The sequence below is a fragment of the Phaethon aethereus genome (genome assembly GCF_964289735.1).
Source record: "Phaethon aethereus genome assembly, chromosome: 1".
Classification (NCBI taxonomy): Eukaryota; Metazoa; Chordata; class Aves; order Phaethontiformes; family Phaethontidae; genus Phaethon; species Phaethon aethereus.
The window spans coordinates 223,122,282-223,142,033 of NC_138575.1; the positions used below are offsets into that span (position 1 = coordinate 223,122,282).

General features: G+C 56.4%; 1 protein-coding gene across 1 annotated transcript; it reads left to right on the top strand.

Annotated features, from left to right (window-relative positions):
- Positions 1 to 15,190: 15,190 nt before the first annotated feature.
- On the top strand, positions 15,191 to 19,354 carry LOC309411733 (erythroblast NAD(P)(+)--arginine ADP-ribosyltransferase-like). The gene is given in 2 exon segments (XM_082008436.1): positions 15,191 to 16,585; positions 16,587 to 19,354. Coding segments are annotated over 2 exon segments (1,212 nt in total). The 5' UTR covers positions 15,191 to 15,773; the 3' UTR covers positions 16,987 to 19,354.
- Positions 19,355 to 19,752: the final 398 nt, after the last annotated feature.

The window sequence follows — 19,752 nt, forward strand, 5'->3', positions numbered from 1 at the left end:
GCCTCAAAAGCTCAACGAGCTCCCCGATCATTTCTTCCGGATTTAATTGATCACCAGCCAACAATATGTCATCCATATAATGATAGATGAGCTATTGAGGCCACCTTTTTCTGATTGGCTGTAAAGCCCAATTTACATAAATTTGACACATCGTGGGTGAATTTTTCATGCCTTGTGGCAATACTGTCCAATGATATCTTTGCATGGGTTGCGCCTTGTTTGTACTTGGGACTGAGAATGCAAAATGTTTGGCATCATCTTCATGCAGAGGGATTGTAAAAAAGCAGTCTTTGAGATCTATGATCAAAAGTTTCCAATACTTCAGTATCATACAGGGAGATGGTAGCCCTGGTTGCAAGGCTCCCATGTCCACTACAACCTTATTGACTTCTCGCAAGTCATGTAATAGTCTCCATTTTCCACTTTTCTTTGGAATCACAAAAACAAGTGTGTTCCAAGGACTAGTGGGTGGCACAATATGGCCTTTTTAATCAATGACTCCAGGGAGAACAAAAAGTCCCTGCTTTGCTGCTGAAGATCGTCCTAATAACAAAGCACTCAATCCATATCCTAATGGTCCATTCGCGTTAGTCGGGACATCATAAACCGACATGTCCCATAAGGTAACTTCTACTGTTGTTTCCACGTCCATTCCAGCGCTCTCTCCGGTTTGGGCGCTGAGGCTTGCCAAGCAGCCTGGTGGTGCTTCCCCATTTGTGTCGTCGTGTGGGCTGCCTTCATGCTCGGTCGCCCGTTTCCCAATTTCATACCATCCCGATGATACTTTGAACAACATTCTGAGGCTTGATGACCAAATTTTTGGCATCGACCACATGGTGCTCCTGCTGGGCCTATTCCTTGCTGAAAGGGTCCTTGTTGGAAGGATTTATGACCTGTCTCAATCTGCCTAGGTCCTTTCCTTGTGGCCTTGCGCTCAGCTCTAAAATGGCCTGTTTTTCCACAATTAAAACATTTTTTCTCCCCTTTTCCATTTATAAATGGCTTAATTGCTGCTGCAAAGGCACTTGCGAGTGTCTCTGCCTGATGTGTGGCAGAGCCTACTCTGTTGCAGGCTTCGATCATTTCTACTAACGTTGCTTCTTTTGGCAAAGCTAACAAAATTCTTTTACAATCTACATTGGCATTTTCTACCGCTAAATTCAACAACACTGCTAGTTTTGCGTCTTCATTGGTATACGCCTTATTCAAAGCGTCTCTCAGACCATCAGCAAAAGACATATACGGTTCATCTCTCCCTTGTCTCATTTAAGTATAAGATGGTTGCCTCTTTCCCTCCTCAGGGACTGTTCGCAACGCATTCAACGCTAGTCGCCCAACTAATTGCAAGGCTTCTAAGGGCAGCTGAGCTTGCAATCTAACATCCACAAACAGTCCCTGGCCTGTCATTTGTTCCATAGCGATGTTCTGAAGTGGATCGCCGTCTTGACGCTCCAGGTTTCTCAGGGCTTCTTGCATACAGAGTTTATACCACCTGTCTGCCCACAATAACCTTTGGGTTGGTGTCAACAACATATCTATCATCTGCCGACAATCCCATGGTGTAAGAACCATTCCTGTGAATATGTTATCTCATAGAGCTTGCGTGAAAGGTGATTGCAAGCCATAATTTTCCACTGCCTTCCGCACTTTCTTAATCAAGTCCCAGTGAAATGGGTCCCAGCGATTGGGCCCGTGAGGCTGTACACTACAGGAAATGCCATCAGTAACTCCGTTTCCTCGTCTTTCATTGCTCCTAAAAAAAGGTCTTTCCACCGCTCCCTAGGGTCGCCTTTCATTCTAGGCTCTTGCCTCCCTATAGTCTCTACAACAGGCTCTTCTTCTTCGTCGTTGCTATCGGGCAACGGGGGCCGTAAAGGTGGCAGGGGCTCGGCTGAGGGCTTCAAAACTACGGCTTTCAATCGGTTAAGTCTGGGTGGTTTCGGAGGTGGTGAAGCCCGCCCCATCAATCTTTCACATGGACACACAGGGGAACATTGAGTACATTGTTCTGGGCAGCTTTGTCCCGTCTTGCCCTCACATATATCATCGTAGATCTGTTTCTCTGACTTATCTAATGCGGCCAGTTCACCCGGTGCATCTGGCACCTCAGGAGGTGCAGTCGGAGTCACTGAAGGTCCTGGACCCTCTGACTCAGTTAAAAAGGGATTGGTTGAAGGCAGTTTAACAGCCTCCTCCAGATCAGCTGCAGCTTTTCTCTCTGTCTTTAAGGCTTTTAATGTGGTTAATATCAACTTCCACGCCGTCACTAACTCTGCGGCGGTTTTCTCAATACGTTCCCATAACATTTTTCCTATCTCCTCCCACGACTCTGCCTTAAATGCCACAGACGGATCAGGGGGGTACCCTTTCTTTCGGCTCCAAATTAGAAGCCTTCTAAGTGTATCTTCATCATATTTCAGTCCTCTCTTAGAGAGCATGTGCAGCAGGAGTCTGACTATCGCCCCTTCTTCATGCGATGTGTTCTGCCCCATGCCGCCCCGGTTGCTCACCTCACCTCGCTGGGTGCTTCTCCGTTGCAACGTATTCCTTTTTCTTTTTCCTTGCGTCAGTCCCACTGACTGCAATTCTTCCAACCGGGCTTCTCCCGCAGCGTCCTCTGCGCTCGACCGGTGTTCAACGATGAGATCCCAGAGATTGTATCACGCCGGGGTCACCAGTTGCGGGAGAAGGATGGACTTCACAACTCTATGAGAGTTATATTCCGAAGCCCCTTATTGTCTTGTCTGACTCCAGTATATATCATAATCTTTGTTTAGTCACTGCGCACACACTCAGGATTGGTTACAGCTTGTTACACACCTTATTGCAATTGGCTATATACAAAATATCACGCGCTGTCCACGCGCCTCTCACACAGTCAGGATTCGCTGCTTGCAGGTGTTCCTGTTTTCCTCGCTTCTTCTTAGTTGTTTTCCACAGCTCCTTCTCCTCAAGGCCGAGCCGTGCAGCTATCCAGCTGTTTACCAGCTTCTCAGTGCCACAGCTCCTTCTCCTTAAGGTCGAGCCGTGCAGATCAACACCACAGCTCCTTCTCCTTAAGGTCGAGCTGTGCAGGGTTTATCCCAACAGCCAACCCTTTGGTGTTTTGCCAACAACTCCTTCCAATTATACTCGTTTGGAGTACCCATTGTGGCTTCCTATTACCCTTTCCCATTGTTTTCCAAACTTGGGGATAACTTCTATTGCTCTCCATAGCTTCCCCTGGCCATCGTTCACCTTGATTTGTTCCACCACAAACATAGCAATGTTTTCAGCAAGGTTTACAAATAGATTTTTAGCAACTGTGGGAATTTCATGTTTCCCTCCTGTTTCTATTTCATGATCAAATGAATTAAATAACAGTCTATGCTGTACCGATTCTTTTGTTCTTTCTTTTATTTCAATACTAATAACTATACCTGGGTCTTCTCCAGGTCCATATATCGTAAGTCCCATTTTGGTTACTTTTTCCTGTTTCCACTTTTCTAAGTTTATAAGAGTCACATTTATCGGATTACAGGTACGGGCTGTACAATTAGAAAAGGTCCTCAGTTTTTCAATTTTTGCCTCTAAGTTAGTTCCTACACACTTCTGGGGTAAACCCCAGCTGGATGTTGTTCAAATTGGTTACAACCTTACTCGTTCCGATTAATCTTCCTCCTTCTGTCTTCATCTCTACCCAATATTGATAAGGGAGTTCTTTTGGATACACGTTGACTACAGTTATTTGCCGTAGTCAGAGCCAAGGAACTCACCCCAAGTAGAACTAGAAGAGGTCCGGTCAGGGCCATAGTGATCGGCGGTCACAGCCCAAAGGGGTTGCAGCCCTTGGCAGACCCTTTTTAAGCCGCAACACCAGTTCCCCTCCGGTCTTGCCCTCTTCCTTCCTTTAAGGGGGTGCTTTCTTAGTACCCAAATTAATTCTTCTAAGGGGGTGGATGTTCCACAGCGGATGCACCTGAAGTCTATATTATTTAAACTATCTTCTTGTCCTCCTCTTGGAGAGATACTGAGAACATTTCGCTCTTATAAATAAACACCACCTTCTACACAAAGGCTTTGCTGATCCTCCCATACACTAGTATATTTGCAAAACTGATCCCTGTTATTAGACTCCCTGTTCACCAATTCTACAGGAGTAGCCACAATAAAATTCCCACAGCAATTCAGACGTTCTACTCCTTCAGTGGACCTTTCACTCGCGATACATGTGCCCATCCTTTTTCAGCAGTTCTCACAGCTGTTTCTGTAATTGCAAATGCTAAAGGCGGTGTTTGGGCCACCATCCCAATCTCTCTCAATTCTTTTACTCTTTTTCCAATGGTAATTATATATTGTTGGATACTATGATCCTCAATTACATCGTTCCCCAGAGGCATTCCTTGAAAATAAGGCATGCCATATAACATTTCGTATGGCGATAATCCAGTCTCACTGTCCAATGGTAAACATTTCGTCCAGGGCATTTGTGTCTCAATCATTAATTTATTCATTCTTTCTACCTTCCCCGAGCCTTGTGGGTGCCACGGAGTGTGGTATTCCCACTGAATACCTAATGACTGACATAATAGTTTTATTATTTTAGAAGTAAAATGTGTGCCCTGGTCAGAATCAATGTACTGGATTATCCCATATCTAGGTATCAAATGTTCCAATAAAATTTTTACCACCATCTGTGCCGTAGCTCGTGCTACAGGGTAAGCTTCTACCCGCTGTGTTAAATGATCTACTATTACCAATAAATATTTTTGAAATCGACTTGTACTTTCTCAAAGGGTCTGTAAGCTGTTTTTCTCCCTCCCGTGGAACATTTCTCGCCCATCGGGCAGTGTCCATTTTCCTTGTTCTAATTTAGCTCCTATTTTCTCCAATTTTGTTTGTTCTTCTGGGGTAAACGTCTCTCTTTCCTCTCGTCCTTCTTTGCTGGTGTCCTCCTTTGTTTGTATGACATTAATTTTGGCAACTTTAGTCCTCAAGGCTGCTTTGCGGGCCTCTTTATCTGCTAAGTTATTTCCTCTAGTTCGGTAATCTAATCCCTTTTGGTGTCCCCTCACATGTACCACTGCTATCTCCTTTGGTTCTCTTAACGCCTTTAAAATTTTTACTAGCAGTTCTTGATGTATTAAATTCCTCCCTTGGGAATTAATCAAAACCCCTTTCTTCCCAAATTTTTCCAAAAGTGTGACCACCCCATATGTGTCCTTTTAATAATTCCAGGGCCCTACATAGGGCATACAGCTCACAAGCCTGAGCTGACCATGATGGACTCAGAGGTCCTGATTCCACAAGTTCCAAGTCCTTAGTAATTATTGCATATCCCGATTTTCTCTTCCCTTCTACCACTCGGGAGGAGCCATCTATAAACAGTGCTTCTCCATTTTCCAACTCAGTATCTCTTAAATCTGGTCTCACCTTAGTCTGGGTCTCAATTGCCTCTAAACAGTTATGTTGTAATTCCTCTGATGGTTCTCCAAACAAAAATTGTGCTGGACTCTGAGCAGAAGTCACCCTCAGTTCTAAGTCAGGGGAGTCTATTAGTATTGCTTCATACTTTAGGATCCGGCTGTCCGTTAACCATTTTTCCGCTTTTTGTTGTAAAACATTTCTGACATTGTGTGGGGTATACACCTTTAAAGGAGCACTAAAGGTAATCTTCCTAACTTCCTCTATTAATAATGCTGTAGCAACCAAAGCTTGGAGACAAGCAGGCCATCCTCTGCTTCCTAATAATCCCAGTATTTGCCTAATTTCCTTTTTAGCTTGTGGGGGTCTTAAGGATAGAATCCCAGATACCCTATCAGGATCTAACTTCTTCCTTCCTTTACTCAGCCCATGTCCTAAGTATATTTTACTTCTTGTTCTACAAACTGTAGCTTTGATCGGGACACCTTTAATCCCTTTTCCCCTAGAAAATTTAACAATTTAATGGTGGCTTTTCGGGTCCCCTCTTCAGTTTCTCCTGCTACTAATAAATCGTTCACATATTGCAATAATTTTACCTCCTTGGGTATTGTGAAATCTTGTAAGATTTTCTCTAAAGTTTGTCCAAATAGATCTGGTGACTCCGTAAACCCTTGTGGTAACACAGTCCATCTTAATTGTTGTTTTCGTCCTCCCACTCAAAGGCAAAATAATCTTTGGATCCCTCATCCAGAGGACAGGCCCAAAAAGCATCCTTCAAATCTATTACACTATACCAAGTATGTTTGGGCAACTACAGGTTTTAGTCCTTTTCGACCCTCCATAGGTATAGGGTATTGCTTGATTCTAATTGGGCAATTTGTCCCCTTGACTCCGAATGCTCAAGTTTAACTTCAAAATCAAATCCCTTCCTAATAAATTGTATTCGGCTTCAGGGAGCCGAAGTAAATCATTAAGCAAGATATTTACTTTAAAAGGCTCTCCTTTTGCCCCTACTACTGACATACAGCTCTTCCCTTTTTCTATTCCTTTTGGAAATTTTTGAATGGTTGATTTTTCGGCCCCTGTATCCTCTTTATGGGGACCAATTAATAAGGCTGGCCCCGGGGTGTCTGCTCTATTCTTTTTTTTCGCTTTTCTCTCCAGACGGAGTCTTATTTTTCTGACTTTCTCTTGCTGCTGCTACAAAAATTTTTGCTTTTGCTTTTTGTTTTTCTTCGTCCCTCCTAACATGGACTTTCTGGGCTTCTCGAAGTCTTATATCCCCCCAGGATTTAGCTACAAATTGTGTTCTAAGGAATGCGGTCCCAGCCACTGTATTTGGCCTCGGGGAACCTCTTCCCTTATTCCCTGTATGATTATTTAATGGGACTGCCACAAACCCGATGCCTCCCTGATTGCCTCCGAGGGGTACTTCTCGTAAGGGATATAGAGAAGCTCCCTCAGACACAGCAGTCCTACTTCTCGTACATGCAGCCGGAGGTCGATCTATTTCCGGTGCTGTTGGTGGTGGAGGTAGGGGCAACGGTGGTACAGGTAGAGGTACTACGGCTACCGGAGGGGGAGCCGCTGCCGAAGACGGATATGGAAGCGGTAGGTTACCCAGTGGCTCCCATTTATCATCTTTTTCTTTTTCCTTTTCACTTTTAAATAGTGAGGCATAATCGCTTTCCTCTTGACTAAAAGCTTCCTTCGAATTAACATATATAAAGCCTGGCAGACCCAGTCTTCAAAAGATCCAAAAACCGGCCAAAAGACATGTGGTCTCAAAGGTTCTTTTGGCCATTCTACCATACAATATTGAACTAATTTTAATTGACTTTTTCCTTTTCTGGGGCCCCTATCATTCCAATTTTTAATCATTATTCCTAATGGACTCTCCGGAGGTCTTTTTAGTAATTTGCTCCCTTTCTTCTGGTCCTGGGTTCTCGATTTCGTCTGACCCATCTAGGAAAGTTTACTGTGGCAATTCCTACAGCCCTTGCTTACCAGTAAGAGTGTCTTGCAGGGGGTTTAGGACCTATCACCCACCCACGAATCCCATAGGAATCCCTTCGGTCCTTCACCGGCCAAGTCCCTCGTGCGAGATTGGAACCGCGGTTAGAAGACCTCCACAATCGCTTCGCAACTAGGTTCCGTCTCAGTCACACTCTTACACACACAGGCAACCGAATGCCACCCAACCGAACGGTATACACCTTAAATACTTACGACTCCGTCGTCTTCGTTCGGATCTTCGCGCGCAGAATTACGGGCAAAATAAACTGCTGCAGCCGGCAAGGGAGCTCATAAAAAGATCAAACTCTTTGCTTGCCCTTATTCAGGTTCAGGATGGCGTTAGTCCCGACCCGACCCGACCAGGAGCCACCAAATGGTGGGGCGCCCCTCCTAGATCAACTCCCAATTCAGGAACCAAGACCATCCCGGTCGAGCCCCCAGTTGTGATAAATGATTGAGTCCCAAACAGGATTCCAATTTAAGTTTACAATTTATTAAACGAATAGAGGCAAGCAAACAGCGCTGGGTGCGCCGGGAGTCTCCGCTCCACCAAGACGCACGCGGTACAGTTCCTGTTCTTGGTTTATATGCTGTCTGCAAATACATATTCATGAATAGGCGTGCCTTCTTCGGCACATGCCCTCTTCTCCTTCTAGAGTCTTCTCGAATCTTCCTCAGCATGATCCTGTCTGCTAATACATATTCATGAATAGGCCTGTCTGCTAATACATATTCATGAATAGGCGTGTCTTCTCCGGCACATGCCCTCCTCTCCTTCTAGAGTCTTCTCGAATCTTCCTCAGCGTGCCCCCAGGATGACCCCAAACTTTATGCATGCACTTTACAAGTTTCTCTTTACACAATACTATGCGGTCAGTGGTCAAACTTGTTTGAGCTGATATACCAGCAAAGTAGTTTAAGTTTCTCCTGTAAAATACCCATTTTTATGGTGCAGGAGAAATCCATAAAAGTACAGAAGGTTACACTTCATCACACGAGTCAGATGAACATATTACACCCCCACAACAGGGGATATTCCTCCTCAAGAGAGATGAGAAATTTTAGTAGCAGCCGCGGGACAGCCCCAGGCTCCAGTGCGACAGCTCCCCTCGCACAGCCCTCAGCGGCCTGTTACAAGAGAAGGACCGTGCAGGTGGAGCACGACCTGCCGCAGCACCAGCTGGGCTTTGGCACCGTGCAGCTGGGATTATGACTCTGCCACTGGGGCAAGACCCCAGGCTTGCCTCCCGAGACATCTCATGGAAGCACGTGCTCTCACAAGCTCCACGCCTGGGCCGGGACTCCTGGGGTCCAAGCTCAGTCGTGATTCTCTAATGGATCCTGGAGCAGCAATCCTGGAGCCCTTCTTCCACTGACACTTGGTGTCCTGTCCCGTGTCAGTGTCCGGGCCCTGCGAGGATGCGAGCCGGACCTCTTGGCCCGGTGGTCGAAGGTCTGCAGCGCTCGCCCTCCCCGCAGCCGACGTAGCAGTTTCCCACAGCTCCAGGCCAAGCAGAAACAATCGCAGATCGTGGGATGAGCTTCCTGGCAGCGCTGGGGCACTCCTTGTGGTAGGGGAAGCAGGGGCAGCCGACGGACCCCCGGCTGTGCACCCTTCCCCTCACGTGCCAAAGGCATCAACCTGTCTCCAAGCACACGGTGAAACGCTACTTCTCCCTGCGAGTCCCAGCCCGCTGTGCAGTGTTGCGGCCTCTTCCTGCAGCCCTTTTACCTGGCACACACAGCCGAGAGCTCAGCGTTAACAGAAGGCACCCAAATTCCCACAGGGTGGCATAACATGCTCCTGACATCATCACACCCCCTGCAGAGAGAGCCGCGGCTCGTTGCCCTGAAGCAAAGGAGAAGAAGCCAGCTCACATCACGCAACGCCGGCAGGGGCTGCGCTCTCCCTCTCGGGGGGAAAGCAGCAGCAGCCAGGCCCTGCCCGTGGCGGGCCGCGCACCTGCGGCCGTGGCACTGGCCCAGCACAAGCCCCGCAGGAAGGTGCCCAAGGGGCGCAGGCCTACAGCTGCCTCTGCCGGTCCCGGGCCTGGACGTCTCCACGGCGACCGCCAGGGCTCTGTGACAGGGGGCCGCATCGTGCCCAGAGGCCATTGTGACATGGGTCCCCGCGGTGACGGGGGGTATTTAAGGAGCGAGCGCCCTGGGGTGCCCACTCCCAGGACAGCACCTCCCTCAGGAGGCAGCATCTCCCCTGGGTGCCCGTGGAAGGTCTGCGGCAGAAGACGCCAAAGATGCCCATGGACGAGGAGGCGAACGCCCGCTCCCAGCCTGACACCAGGCTGCCGAGCCTGCAGAAGAGGCGCCAGGTGAGGGACGGGGCAGGAGGGAGAGGCTGGCGCTGGGACGGGGCCACACGGAGCTGCCTTGGTGCCGGGCTTCGCTGGCACTGTGGGGGCCGCTGCGCCAAGGCGGCCGCCTCCATCCCGTGCCTTCTCCTCCTCCTGCCCGCAGGCACGCCACAGGCAGCCAAATGCAGCGCCGCAGGGTAGCCAGAGCCCGGCCTCGTCCAACCATGGGGACAGGCTGCTACGGCTCCCCTGCCCAGAGAGCTCGCAGGCCGCGGGGAGCCACCACGCACAGGTAGGGAGCCTGAGGGAGACAGGGCCGAAAGTCTTCCCAACGCGCAGGCGGGAAGTGCAGGCGGGGACAGGTGGGCCTGGCCCCCGTAGCAAGAGCAGCCCCTCGTGCCATGCCCAGCAGGATGCCCAGGCACGTCAGGGGTGCTCCCGCGAGTGGCCATGGGCCACACGGGGACCAGCTCTCTCCTCAGAGGGCTCTGGGAGCAGGGCAGCAGCTGCCTGCGGGGCCGAGCGCTGCCCTGGGTGTGGCAGGGGAGCCCGGCTGCAGGAGCTCTCCCAGCGGGGACGCAGGGGCAAGGGCTGCAGTCACGCAGCCTCTCTCCTCGGCTTCTCTTGCAGACGCAGAGCCTGGCGCACTGGGTGGCACCGCCCTGCAGTACAGCATTGCAGGAGGAGACAGCCCTTTCCAAATCCCTCTCTCTCTTTCAGCTATGCAAGGGCCACTCATTTTCCAGCTTGCAGCAGCCAGAGCTGACACCCCTGCAGCTCCCTGAGGCCACCACAAGCAAGCAGGACCTGCTGGAGCGACTGGAAGCCCATGTCCCCAGCAAACAGCAGGCAGGGGCAGCAGTGGGGGCAGTCCTGCAGGTGCCACAGGAGAAGCTGGAGGCCTTTGCCAAGGAGGAGCAGCGGGCAGATGACAGTAGCACAGAGGTCTCCCAAGCAGAAGTCACCATCTGCAACACTGGGGTCAACCCCTTGGGCCCGGAACTCTTCCAGGACCACCCCCAGGAGGGGCACGCCCAGCCCAGCAGCTTGGGACCGGAGGTGGTAGGAGAGGCAGCCAGAGACCTGCAGAACGTGTCTCCTGCCCCGGCGAGTCCCACGGATGCCGAGCCGGCAGCTTCTGCCCAGGCCGCAGCTCCTGAGGAAGAGGGGCAGGGCGTCCCTCTCTCTCCCGCGGCACAAGAGGATGCACCAGCACCAGCTGCCAGCGAGTGGGCCGCAGCTGCAGAGGCAGAGAGCCAAGCACCTGCCCCACACGGCCCCATGGCCGACGAGGAGGCTCTGCAGGCCATGGCCCAGTACATAGTGCGGGAGGCCGTGAGGAGGGCCGTGCTTGCAGTCCAGGGACTTGAGCAGCAGCTGCCGCAACAGCGGGACCTGGAAGAAGGCACAGATCTGTCTGTGGCTGCAACACCTGCAGCACTGCAGGACACTGAGTCTCCCCTGGCTGAAGAGCCTCAGGGAGAGGACACCACAGCCCCTCTGGTCCCAGCAGCACACGAGGACGAAGAAATCACTGCTTCTCCCCGGTCTGGCCACCAGCAAGGAGAGGGCAGCTCCACCACTGTCTCCCCAGAAGCGCAGGAGGGTGCAGTGGCTTCATTACTGCCTCAAAGCCCTCCGGCACGTGCTGGCACGCCCCACCTTGCTACAGCAGCAGACAACAAAGAAGATGTAGTGCCTTCGTCCTTGGAGCGGTACCAGTGGCACCAGGCGAGACAGGCACACATGGCTGGCGCTCAGCACCCCGAGGCGCCAGAGGCAGACGCAGTGCCCAGGGTGCGAGTGATAGGGAGATTCCTGGTGGTCCCTGTGTCACCTCCTCCCTTCCCTGCCTGTGCCTTTGCTCTCCCCATGCAGGCGGCCTCCATGCACTCCTCCGGCTGCAGGGACATGTACGACGATGACTCAGGTATGTCCACAAGTTGAGCGCCAGCCTGGTGAGTGGCAACCAGGCCAGGCCAGGCCAGCAGCACTGCGCGCACGGGGGCTGGCCGCACCACGGCCACCCCTCCCTGGGGAAAGGCCTGGGTGGCGCGGGGCAGGCAGCAGCTTGTCTGTCGCCCACCCGGCCCCTCACCTACAGCTCTCCTCCCCCCACAGGCATCGCCGCCCTCGTGCTGCCCGCCCAGGCTCAAAGGCAACGGCCACCCTCCCTCTTCAGGAGGGCTCTGCGGGCTCTGCGCAGGGCTTTCCGCTGCAGCTGCATCACAGGACAGCAAGAGCTGCAGCACCCCGCTGCCAGCCCCCGGTGGGTCCCCGGAGATGGCGGCTGGCCGTGAGACTGCGCAGTGTCTGGAGAGAGCGGCACGGGGAGGCACGCGAGGGATGGGCGCATGGACGATGCCCCATGCATCCTGCTGCCCTGAGGTCATCGTGCTGCCAGCGCCGCTCGACTGCGAATGCTTGCTCAGGACCATAAAAGACATCAATTGTCCCCCAGTGCGCGTCTGTGCCTGGTCTGTCTCGGGAGAAAGACGGGTGCGGGCAAGGCCCGTGCCGGTGGTGTGTGCTGGGAGGAGCAGGAGAGTCTCCCCAACAGCTTTTCCGTCTTATCAACGGTGTCCCCCTGCTCCACGGTGCAAAAAGACAGTGCTGCCGGCTGAGCACCGCAGCCCACGCCTGCCCCACGGCCCAGCTGCCTGGGGGCAGCTCTTGGCAGGCAGCCTCGCTGTCGCCCCTTGCTGACGCACGGGCTCAGGCCGCCACGCAAGGAGCCCTGCCCGCAGCGGGCATCAGACTCGGGACAAGGAAGGAAAGGCAGGAGACGGGGAGAGCCAGAAAACCCGAGACGGTCCCTTCCTCAGTCCTGTCAGCAACTCTACAGTGAAACTGTACCATCTGCCAGGATGCAGCCCTGCGCCGCGCCCGGGCGGCGGGCGCCGTGCCCACTCTCTCGCAGAGAGCTGCTCCTGGGGACACAGGAGGGGTGCGGGGAACGGGGCAAGGCTGAGCAGAGGCTGCGCAGGGCAAGGAGGGGGCCTCCGCAGTGGCGAGAGCCCCGGGGCAGGGGGTCAAGCTCCCGGGAAGTGTGGGTTGCGCTCAGGGGCCGCAGCGGCACGAACGAGGTGCAGGAAAGAGCCCACTGGGAGGATGGAGCAGCAGGGGTGGCTCTCGGCTGGCAGGTGAGCACCTGCCAGCACCAGAAGCCAGCTCCAAATCTAAGGGACGTGGCTACCCCGGGCTCCCCGCCGAGGTGATGTAATGCTCCACTTTCCCAGGAATGACATTTTTCCTAATATCCAATCTAAAGCTCCCCTGGCGCAACTTGAGGCCATTTCCTCTCATCCTATGGCTGGTTACTTGGGAGAGGGGACCAATCCCCTCCTCGCCACAACCCCCTGTCAGGCAGTTGTAGAGAGCCATGAGGTCTCCCCGGAGCCTTCTCTGCTCCAGGCTGAGCCATCCCAACTCTCCCAGCCTGGCCTCCCAGCAGAGCTGTTCCAGCCCTTGGAGCATTGTTGGGGCCTCCTCCAGCCCTCCTCCAGCAGGTCCGTGTCTCTCCTGTGCCGAGGGCTCCAGAGCTGGACGCAGCACTGCAGGGGGGTCTCCCCAGAGTGGGGCAGAGGGGCAGAATCCCCTCCCTCGCCCTGCTGGACACGCGGCATTGGGGGCAGCCCAGGACACGGTTGGCCTTCTGGGCTGCGAGTGCACATTGCCGGATCCTGTCCAGATTTTCATCCACCAGGACGGTCAAGTCCTTCTCCATGGGGCTGCTCTCCACCCCTTCATCCCCAGCCCGTACTGATACCGGGGGTTGCCCCAACCCAGGTGCAGGACCCTGCCCTTGGCCTTGTTAAACCTCATGAGGTTCACGGGGGCCCTTTCCTCAAGCTTGTCCAGGTCCCTCTGGATGGCATCCCATCCCTCAGGCGTGCCAACCACCCCACTCAGCTTGGGGTCATCTGCAAAGTGGCTGAGGGTGCTCTCCATGCAAACCCACTGTCTGTGTCATTGATGAAGGTATTAAAGAGTACTGGTCCCAGTATGGACCCCTGAGGGACACCGCTCGTCACCAGTCTGCATCTGGACATTGAGCCATTGCCCAAAAGTCCACCCATCAAATCCATCTCTCTCCAGCTTAGAGAGAAGGGTGTTGTGGGGAACCTTGTGAAAGGCCTTCCAGAAGTCCAGACAGACAACATAGGTAGCTCTTCCCTTGTCCACTCATGTGGTCACTCCATCCTAGAAGGCCACTAGGTTGGTCAGGCAGGACTTGCCCTTGGTGAAGCCAAGCTGGCTGTCTCGAATCACCTCCCTGCCCTCCATGTGCCTCAGCATAGCTTCTGGGAGGATCCGCTCCATGACCTTCCCAGGCACAGAGGGGAGGCTGATGGGTCGGCAGTTCCCAGGGTCCTCCTCACAGCCCAGAGCAACCACCTGTGGACCAGGACCTCTCAGCCCTGCAGCCAGGCCAGCCCCGGCCAGGGCAGGGGACCGCTGTCGAGCTCCTCTTCCGTGGCACTGGTGAAGCTCCCACTCTGTAGCTCCATGGGGGCCCAGCTTGCTCAGGGAAAGCCACGCTCATGGGGCACCTGCGGCAACCGCCGATTCTGGTGTTCCACTGGGGGGCAAGTGGGCAGGGGTACAGCGGGGCCTCTTCCCTCTCCTCCTCCGCAGGGCCAGCATGGAGGTGTCGAGCAGGGACCGCCTGTCTTACCCATGTGGGATTGCCCTGGACCCCCAAGGCTGTCGGGGAGCCGGGGCTGTAGCCCGGGCCAGTCCTTGGTCAGGACCCTCCACTGGAGCTGCCGGCAGGGACAGAGCAAAAGTGGCTCCCCGGGGATCATAGAATCATCGAATCACACAATCATTCCAGTTGGAAAAGACCTTTAAGATCATCAAGTCCAACCAGTAACCCAACACAATTGCCGTGTATTTCTCTCCCTAATGCTACAAATTATTTTCTTTTTCCCCTCTTCATTCCTTGGAGGGATCTGGGTCCTAATGTAGGGCACGAAGCCGTTGGCCTCGTTGACAGTAGTTTGCCACCAGTAGGAGTCTTTGCTCAAGCAAGAGCAAAAGACACACCGAAAAGCGTGACGGAGCAATCGGGTAGGGCTATAATCGTGCCTGGGAGCCGTCTGCGCACATGAAGGTTTTGTGTCTCGCTCTGTGTAGTGGCCACAGAGTCAGTGTGATCTCCCTGTACAGCACTAGGAGACATCAATCTGTTTGCTTCTTTCCTCGACCAAGCTTCAAAGGCTGGCTTTGAAAGGAAAATGTGGTTCAAATGTAACATTCCTGCAGGAAGACCTCGTGTAACTGATTTACCAAAATTAAAACTTTTTTTCCCTGTGAAGCTTCGTTTCCTCCATAGCAACAAAAAGACCAGGTTTTGGTCTTTGGGCTGACCCGCCGTGGATGCCCCCGCCAGCGCCACTGACACCTCCACGCCACACGTGCCACAACCTGCCCCGGCCTCAGCAGCGTGACGGTGCGGGGTCAGTGCAAGCACTGCGTCCCGGGTCGGCGGGGCCCGATCTGGCAGCGGCTCCTGCAGGAAAAGGCAGAGCCCCCAGCGGGACAGCACCTGCACCCAGGTTATAGCAAAGGCAATTTATCCCACGGGGGTTTCCTGACCGTCCCCCGCAGCCGCGCAGCACGGCGGGAGGGGGCAGCGGCTGCTCTGGGCGCTTGGGGCAGGGGACGGTAAAATTAACCAGGAGGACAGAGGTGGGGTCTGGATCCAGGCCCGAGCAATCCCGGCTAGGGCTGCTATAAAAAGAAAGAGCGGACGCTTCTCGCCTCTCCTGCCGGCAGCGGGCAGGCGCCAAGAGGCTGGGTGCCACGGGAGTTGGGGAGCAGCACCCCGACCCCGCGCCCACCGTGGGGCACAGGTAACACTGTGGGGATCCTGGGGGGTTTGCTCCCAGCGGGGAATGCTGCAGTCCTGTGGGCTGCGGGGGCCGTGGGGCCAGGCGCCGGGGACGCCCGCCTGTCGGCAGCATTTAACACGAGTAACGGCATCGGGGTCTCGGCCGGTGCCGAGAGGTTTGCCGAGCGGGGTGCCCCTGGCCAGGGATGCAATGGTGGGTGCATTCCTCCAGCCTGCCCTGCTGCTCTCTGCAGCCCCCTCCCAGGCCCCGCCGCCATCCTGGAGCTGACCCTGCTCTCGCTCCCCCACCTCCCCAGCCACTTGCGGAGGAACCGGCTGCCTCCCTGCCCACGGCACTGCGGCAGCCAGGGGCTTCCCCTGGGGCGCCTCTGCCTGACATGGAGCATCTGGTGCTGCGTTTGGTGCTGCTGGCCGGGACGCTGGCCGCCGGCAGCTCCCCGCACCGGCAAGACCTCGCCCCCGTCAAGGAGGTGGCACTGGACATGGCCCCCACCTCCTTCGACGACCAGTACCGGGGCTGCAGCCGCATGATGGAGGAGGAGCTGGGAGACCTCAACCGCACCGAGTTTGCCAACAACAGTGTCTACGCTCAGGCGTGGACATTCGCCGCCGCTGAATGGCGGAGCCGGAGGGGATGCTTGCCCCAGTCACCGGCGCTGCGGCCGGAGCAGGCGGTCGCCCTCCTGGCGTACACCCTGCAGGGTCCCCTGCACCAGGCATTCAACGCAGCCGTGCGTGAGGCCGGGCGCTCCCGCGGTGAATACCTGGGTGCCTTCCACTTCAAGGCGCTGCATTTCCTCCTGAGCGAGGCCCTGCGTGCCCTGCAGGACGCCCAGCCCCATCGCTGCCACCGTGTCTACCGGGGTGTCCGGGGCATCTGCTTCAATGCCCAGCGCCACCAATCCATCCGCTTCGGCCACTTCACCTCCGCCTCCCTCCGGAACGAGAGCACCCTGCCCTTCGGCCGGGACACCTTCTTCTCAGTGGAGACCTGCTACTGTCTCCATCAGGGACTTCTCCTTCTTCCCTGAGGAGGAGGAGGTCCTCATCCCGCCCTACGAGAGCTTTGAGGTCACCAACATCACCCGCGATGGGGACAGAGCCTTCATCCACCTCCGCTCCCAGACCGTGCTCAGCACCGACAACTGCGAGTTGGTGGAAGGTGACGTCCCCTCCATTGGGGTGCTGGGGAAGGGGGGCGTGGGGTGGCCCTGTCCCACCAGCTCCACCAGGAAGTGGGGATTGGGACCATGGGGAGGGCCATGGGGGGGAGGTTGCCTTCAGGTGCGTGTCCTTGCCTGTCTCCCAGCCGCTCTCCCCCAGCATTTGCAATGGGGACCCTCTGCAGCAAAACACAACACGGCATGGCACGGTACGGTATGGCACAGCATGGTGTGATGCAGGACAGCACTGCTCAGCACGGTGTGGCATGGCATGATGCAGCACAGCACAACATGGCATAGCATGGCACGGCACAGCACGGCACAGCCTGGCACGGCACAGCATGGCACAGCACAGCACGGCATGTTGTCATACGCACAGCACAGCAGAGCACGGCATGGCAGAGCAGAGCACGGCACAGCACATCACGGCACAGCATGGCACAGCTGGGCCGCGGCGCAGAGCGTGCAGCAGCCGTGCAAACAGAGTTGGTTTCTTTGGCAGAGAAGAGATGCAAGAGCCGGCCGTGCGTCTTCAGTGCAGGTGAGCCGAGAGCCCCCGCTGCAGCTCGGGGGTGACCCTGGCTGAGCCCCCTGCCCCCTGTCTGCCCCTCACTCCCCCCCTCTGGCACTCCCAGGCAGGAGCGTCCGCCAGGACCCCCCGCTCCTCGGGGGGCTCCTCCTGGCAGCCGTGGCCCTGGCAGCAGCTGCCAGGGGCCCCTGAGCCACAACAGCACCGCAGTCACGGCACCATGGCGAGGAAAAGGCGCCAGGAATAGGAGCCACCAGCTTCACCGAGACGATGGGACGGGACAGAGCAGCAGGAGGGGCTGGGGCTATGGGGACAGCCCCACTGCAGGGTCCCGCATGGCGGCCGCCTGTGCCCAGCTCAGCCCTGCCATGGTGCCACCGGCCCTGGGACGTGTCAGCAGTGCCGGGGCAGCAGCGGAGCCTGGATGAGGCCTTTGGCAGAGCCGTGGATGGGGCTTTTGGGTGCAGCTGAGCGTGGGGTCTGTGAGGGGCTGCCCCAGGGACAGGGGCTGGCACTGACGGGGACCAGAGGGGCGCAGCAGGGCCGCTTTTGGGGGTGTCCCTGCCTAGCCGGCCACTCGCCTTCCCCTGGCTCCTGGAGGAATAAAGGCTCGCTGTGGAACCGGGGTGTCTCTGCGGGCTTCCTGCGGCTCCCTGGGCTGGGGGCAGCTCGGGGAGGCTGCAGGCAGGGTCTCCTCCAACCTCCCCACATCCCCAGCCCTCTCGCATCCAGAGCATCCCCCAAAACATCGGCCGACGCCCCGGGTCCTGCTCAAGGGGTCTCGCGTGGGTGTCCTCCCAGCATCTCCTCCCAGCGCCCAAGGGAGCAGGAAGGGGGCTGGCACCAGCCACCCCAGCCCCAGTGCCCGGGAGCAGGACACTTCCAGGACAAGATGGGTGGGGGGCTGCCCCACGGAGCAGCACATGGGGCTCAGCAGCGCTGTGCTGGGCGGGTGCAGAGGGGTACACGATGGGCCCAGCTCTGTAGGGGTCCCCGAGCGCCAGGGTCCCCACTCTCCTCCTCCTCTTCCTCCTCCTCCTCCGGGGCAGGGCGCAGCCATGGGGCCAGGCACCCCCAGGGCAGGACCAGGGCTGTCCGGGGCTCTGCAGCCCCTTGCTGGGCAGGGAGGAGTTCAGGAACGGATCCTGCTCTTCGCAGGCAACCAGGGCTGCCTCCTCTTCCTCCCTCCTCACCCCACGGGTGCCCTCTGCACCCAGGGGTGGCCCCATCCCCAGGACACAGGTGACACCGGGCAGCCTTGATGTGCTTTAATAAGCCCTGAGGTCCAGAGCCGGCGCAGCCAGGTCAGGCGGGTGGCCCGGGCAGCACTCCCGGCTCGGGGTGCTGGGAGCCCCCACGTACAGTGGGGCCGGCAGACGTAGGGCTGTGCCATGGGGCGGTGACACTTGGGGCAGCAGCGCTTTATGGGGCGGCCTGAGGGGGCGGCGGGGGCAGTGCCGTGACTCACTGGAGCTGCCCTCAGCCCCGGCCCCGCCGGCTGGGCGCAACCGCCACCGCACTGTGTCCCCCAGCCCCCCCAGGACGTGCCCCTGGCCCCTTGCGCCCAAGGCGGCACCCCACATCTCCATGTGCCCACACGCTCGTCCACATCGGGGGACCGCCCATGACCAGCCTCGCTGCACCCCGTGTGTCCCCACCCTGCCCCATATCTCCCCCATGCCCGCGGGCAAGCAGCCGTGGGCACCCCGTGTCCCTCGCGTGGGCGCTGAGCCGGCCTTGCCCTGGGGTGCTGGCAGCACTGGCGAGCGGGGGGCTTGGGGCCAGCGGGGTCACCAAGGGGCACGGCAGGCTGTGGGGGAGAGAGGTGCGGGTGAAGCCCCCCGGGCACCGAGCACCTGTGCTGGGGTGGGGGAGCCCTTGGGTGCGTGGGGGCGGCCCCAGGGTGTCCCACGACGCAGCCCCCCAGCTCCAAGGGGTGAAGGAGAAAAACCCCCAGGAACCGAGGCGGGGCTTCGCTCGGGGCTCAGCCATGGGGCAGCCAGCGCTTGTAGAGAGCGATGAGGTCTCCCCTCAGCCTCCTCTTCTCCAGACTGACCAACCCCAGTTCCCTCAGCCACTCCTCATAACACTTGCTCTCCAGACGCCTCACCAGGTTCGTTGCCCTTCTCTGGACGTGCTCCAGCACCTCAACGTCCTTCTTGTCATGACGGACCCAACACTGAACACAGGATTCGAGGTGCAGCCTCACCAGTGCCAAGTACAGGGGTACGATCACTGCCTTACTCCTCCTGGCCACACTATTTCTGATACAGGCCAGGATGCTATTGGCCTTCTTGGCCACCTGGGCACACTGCCGGATCATGTTCAGCCGGCTGTCAACCAGCTCCCCCAGGTCCTTTTCCGCTGGGCAGCTCTCCAGCCACTCCTCCCCAAGCCTGGAGCGTTGCACGGGGTTGTTGTGACCCAAGTGCTGGACCCAGCACTTGGCCATATTGAACCTCATACAGCTGA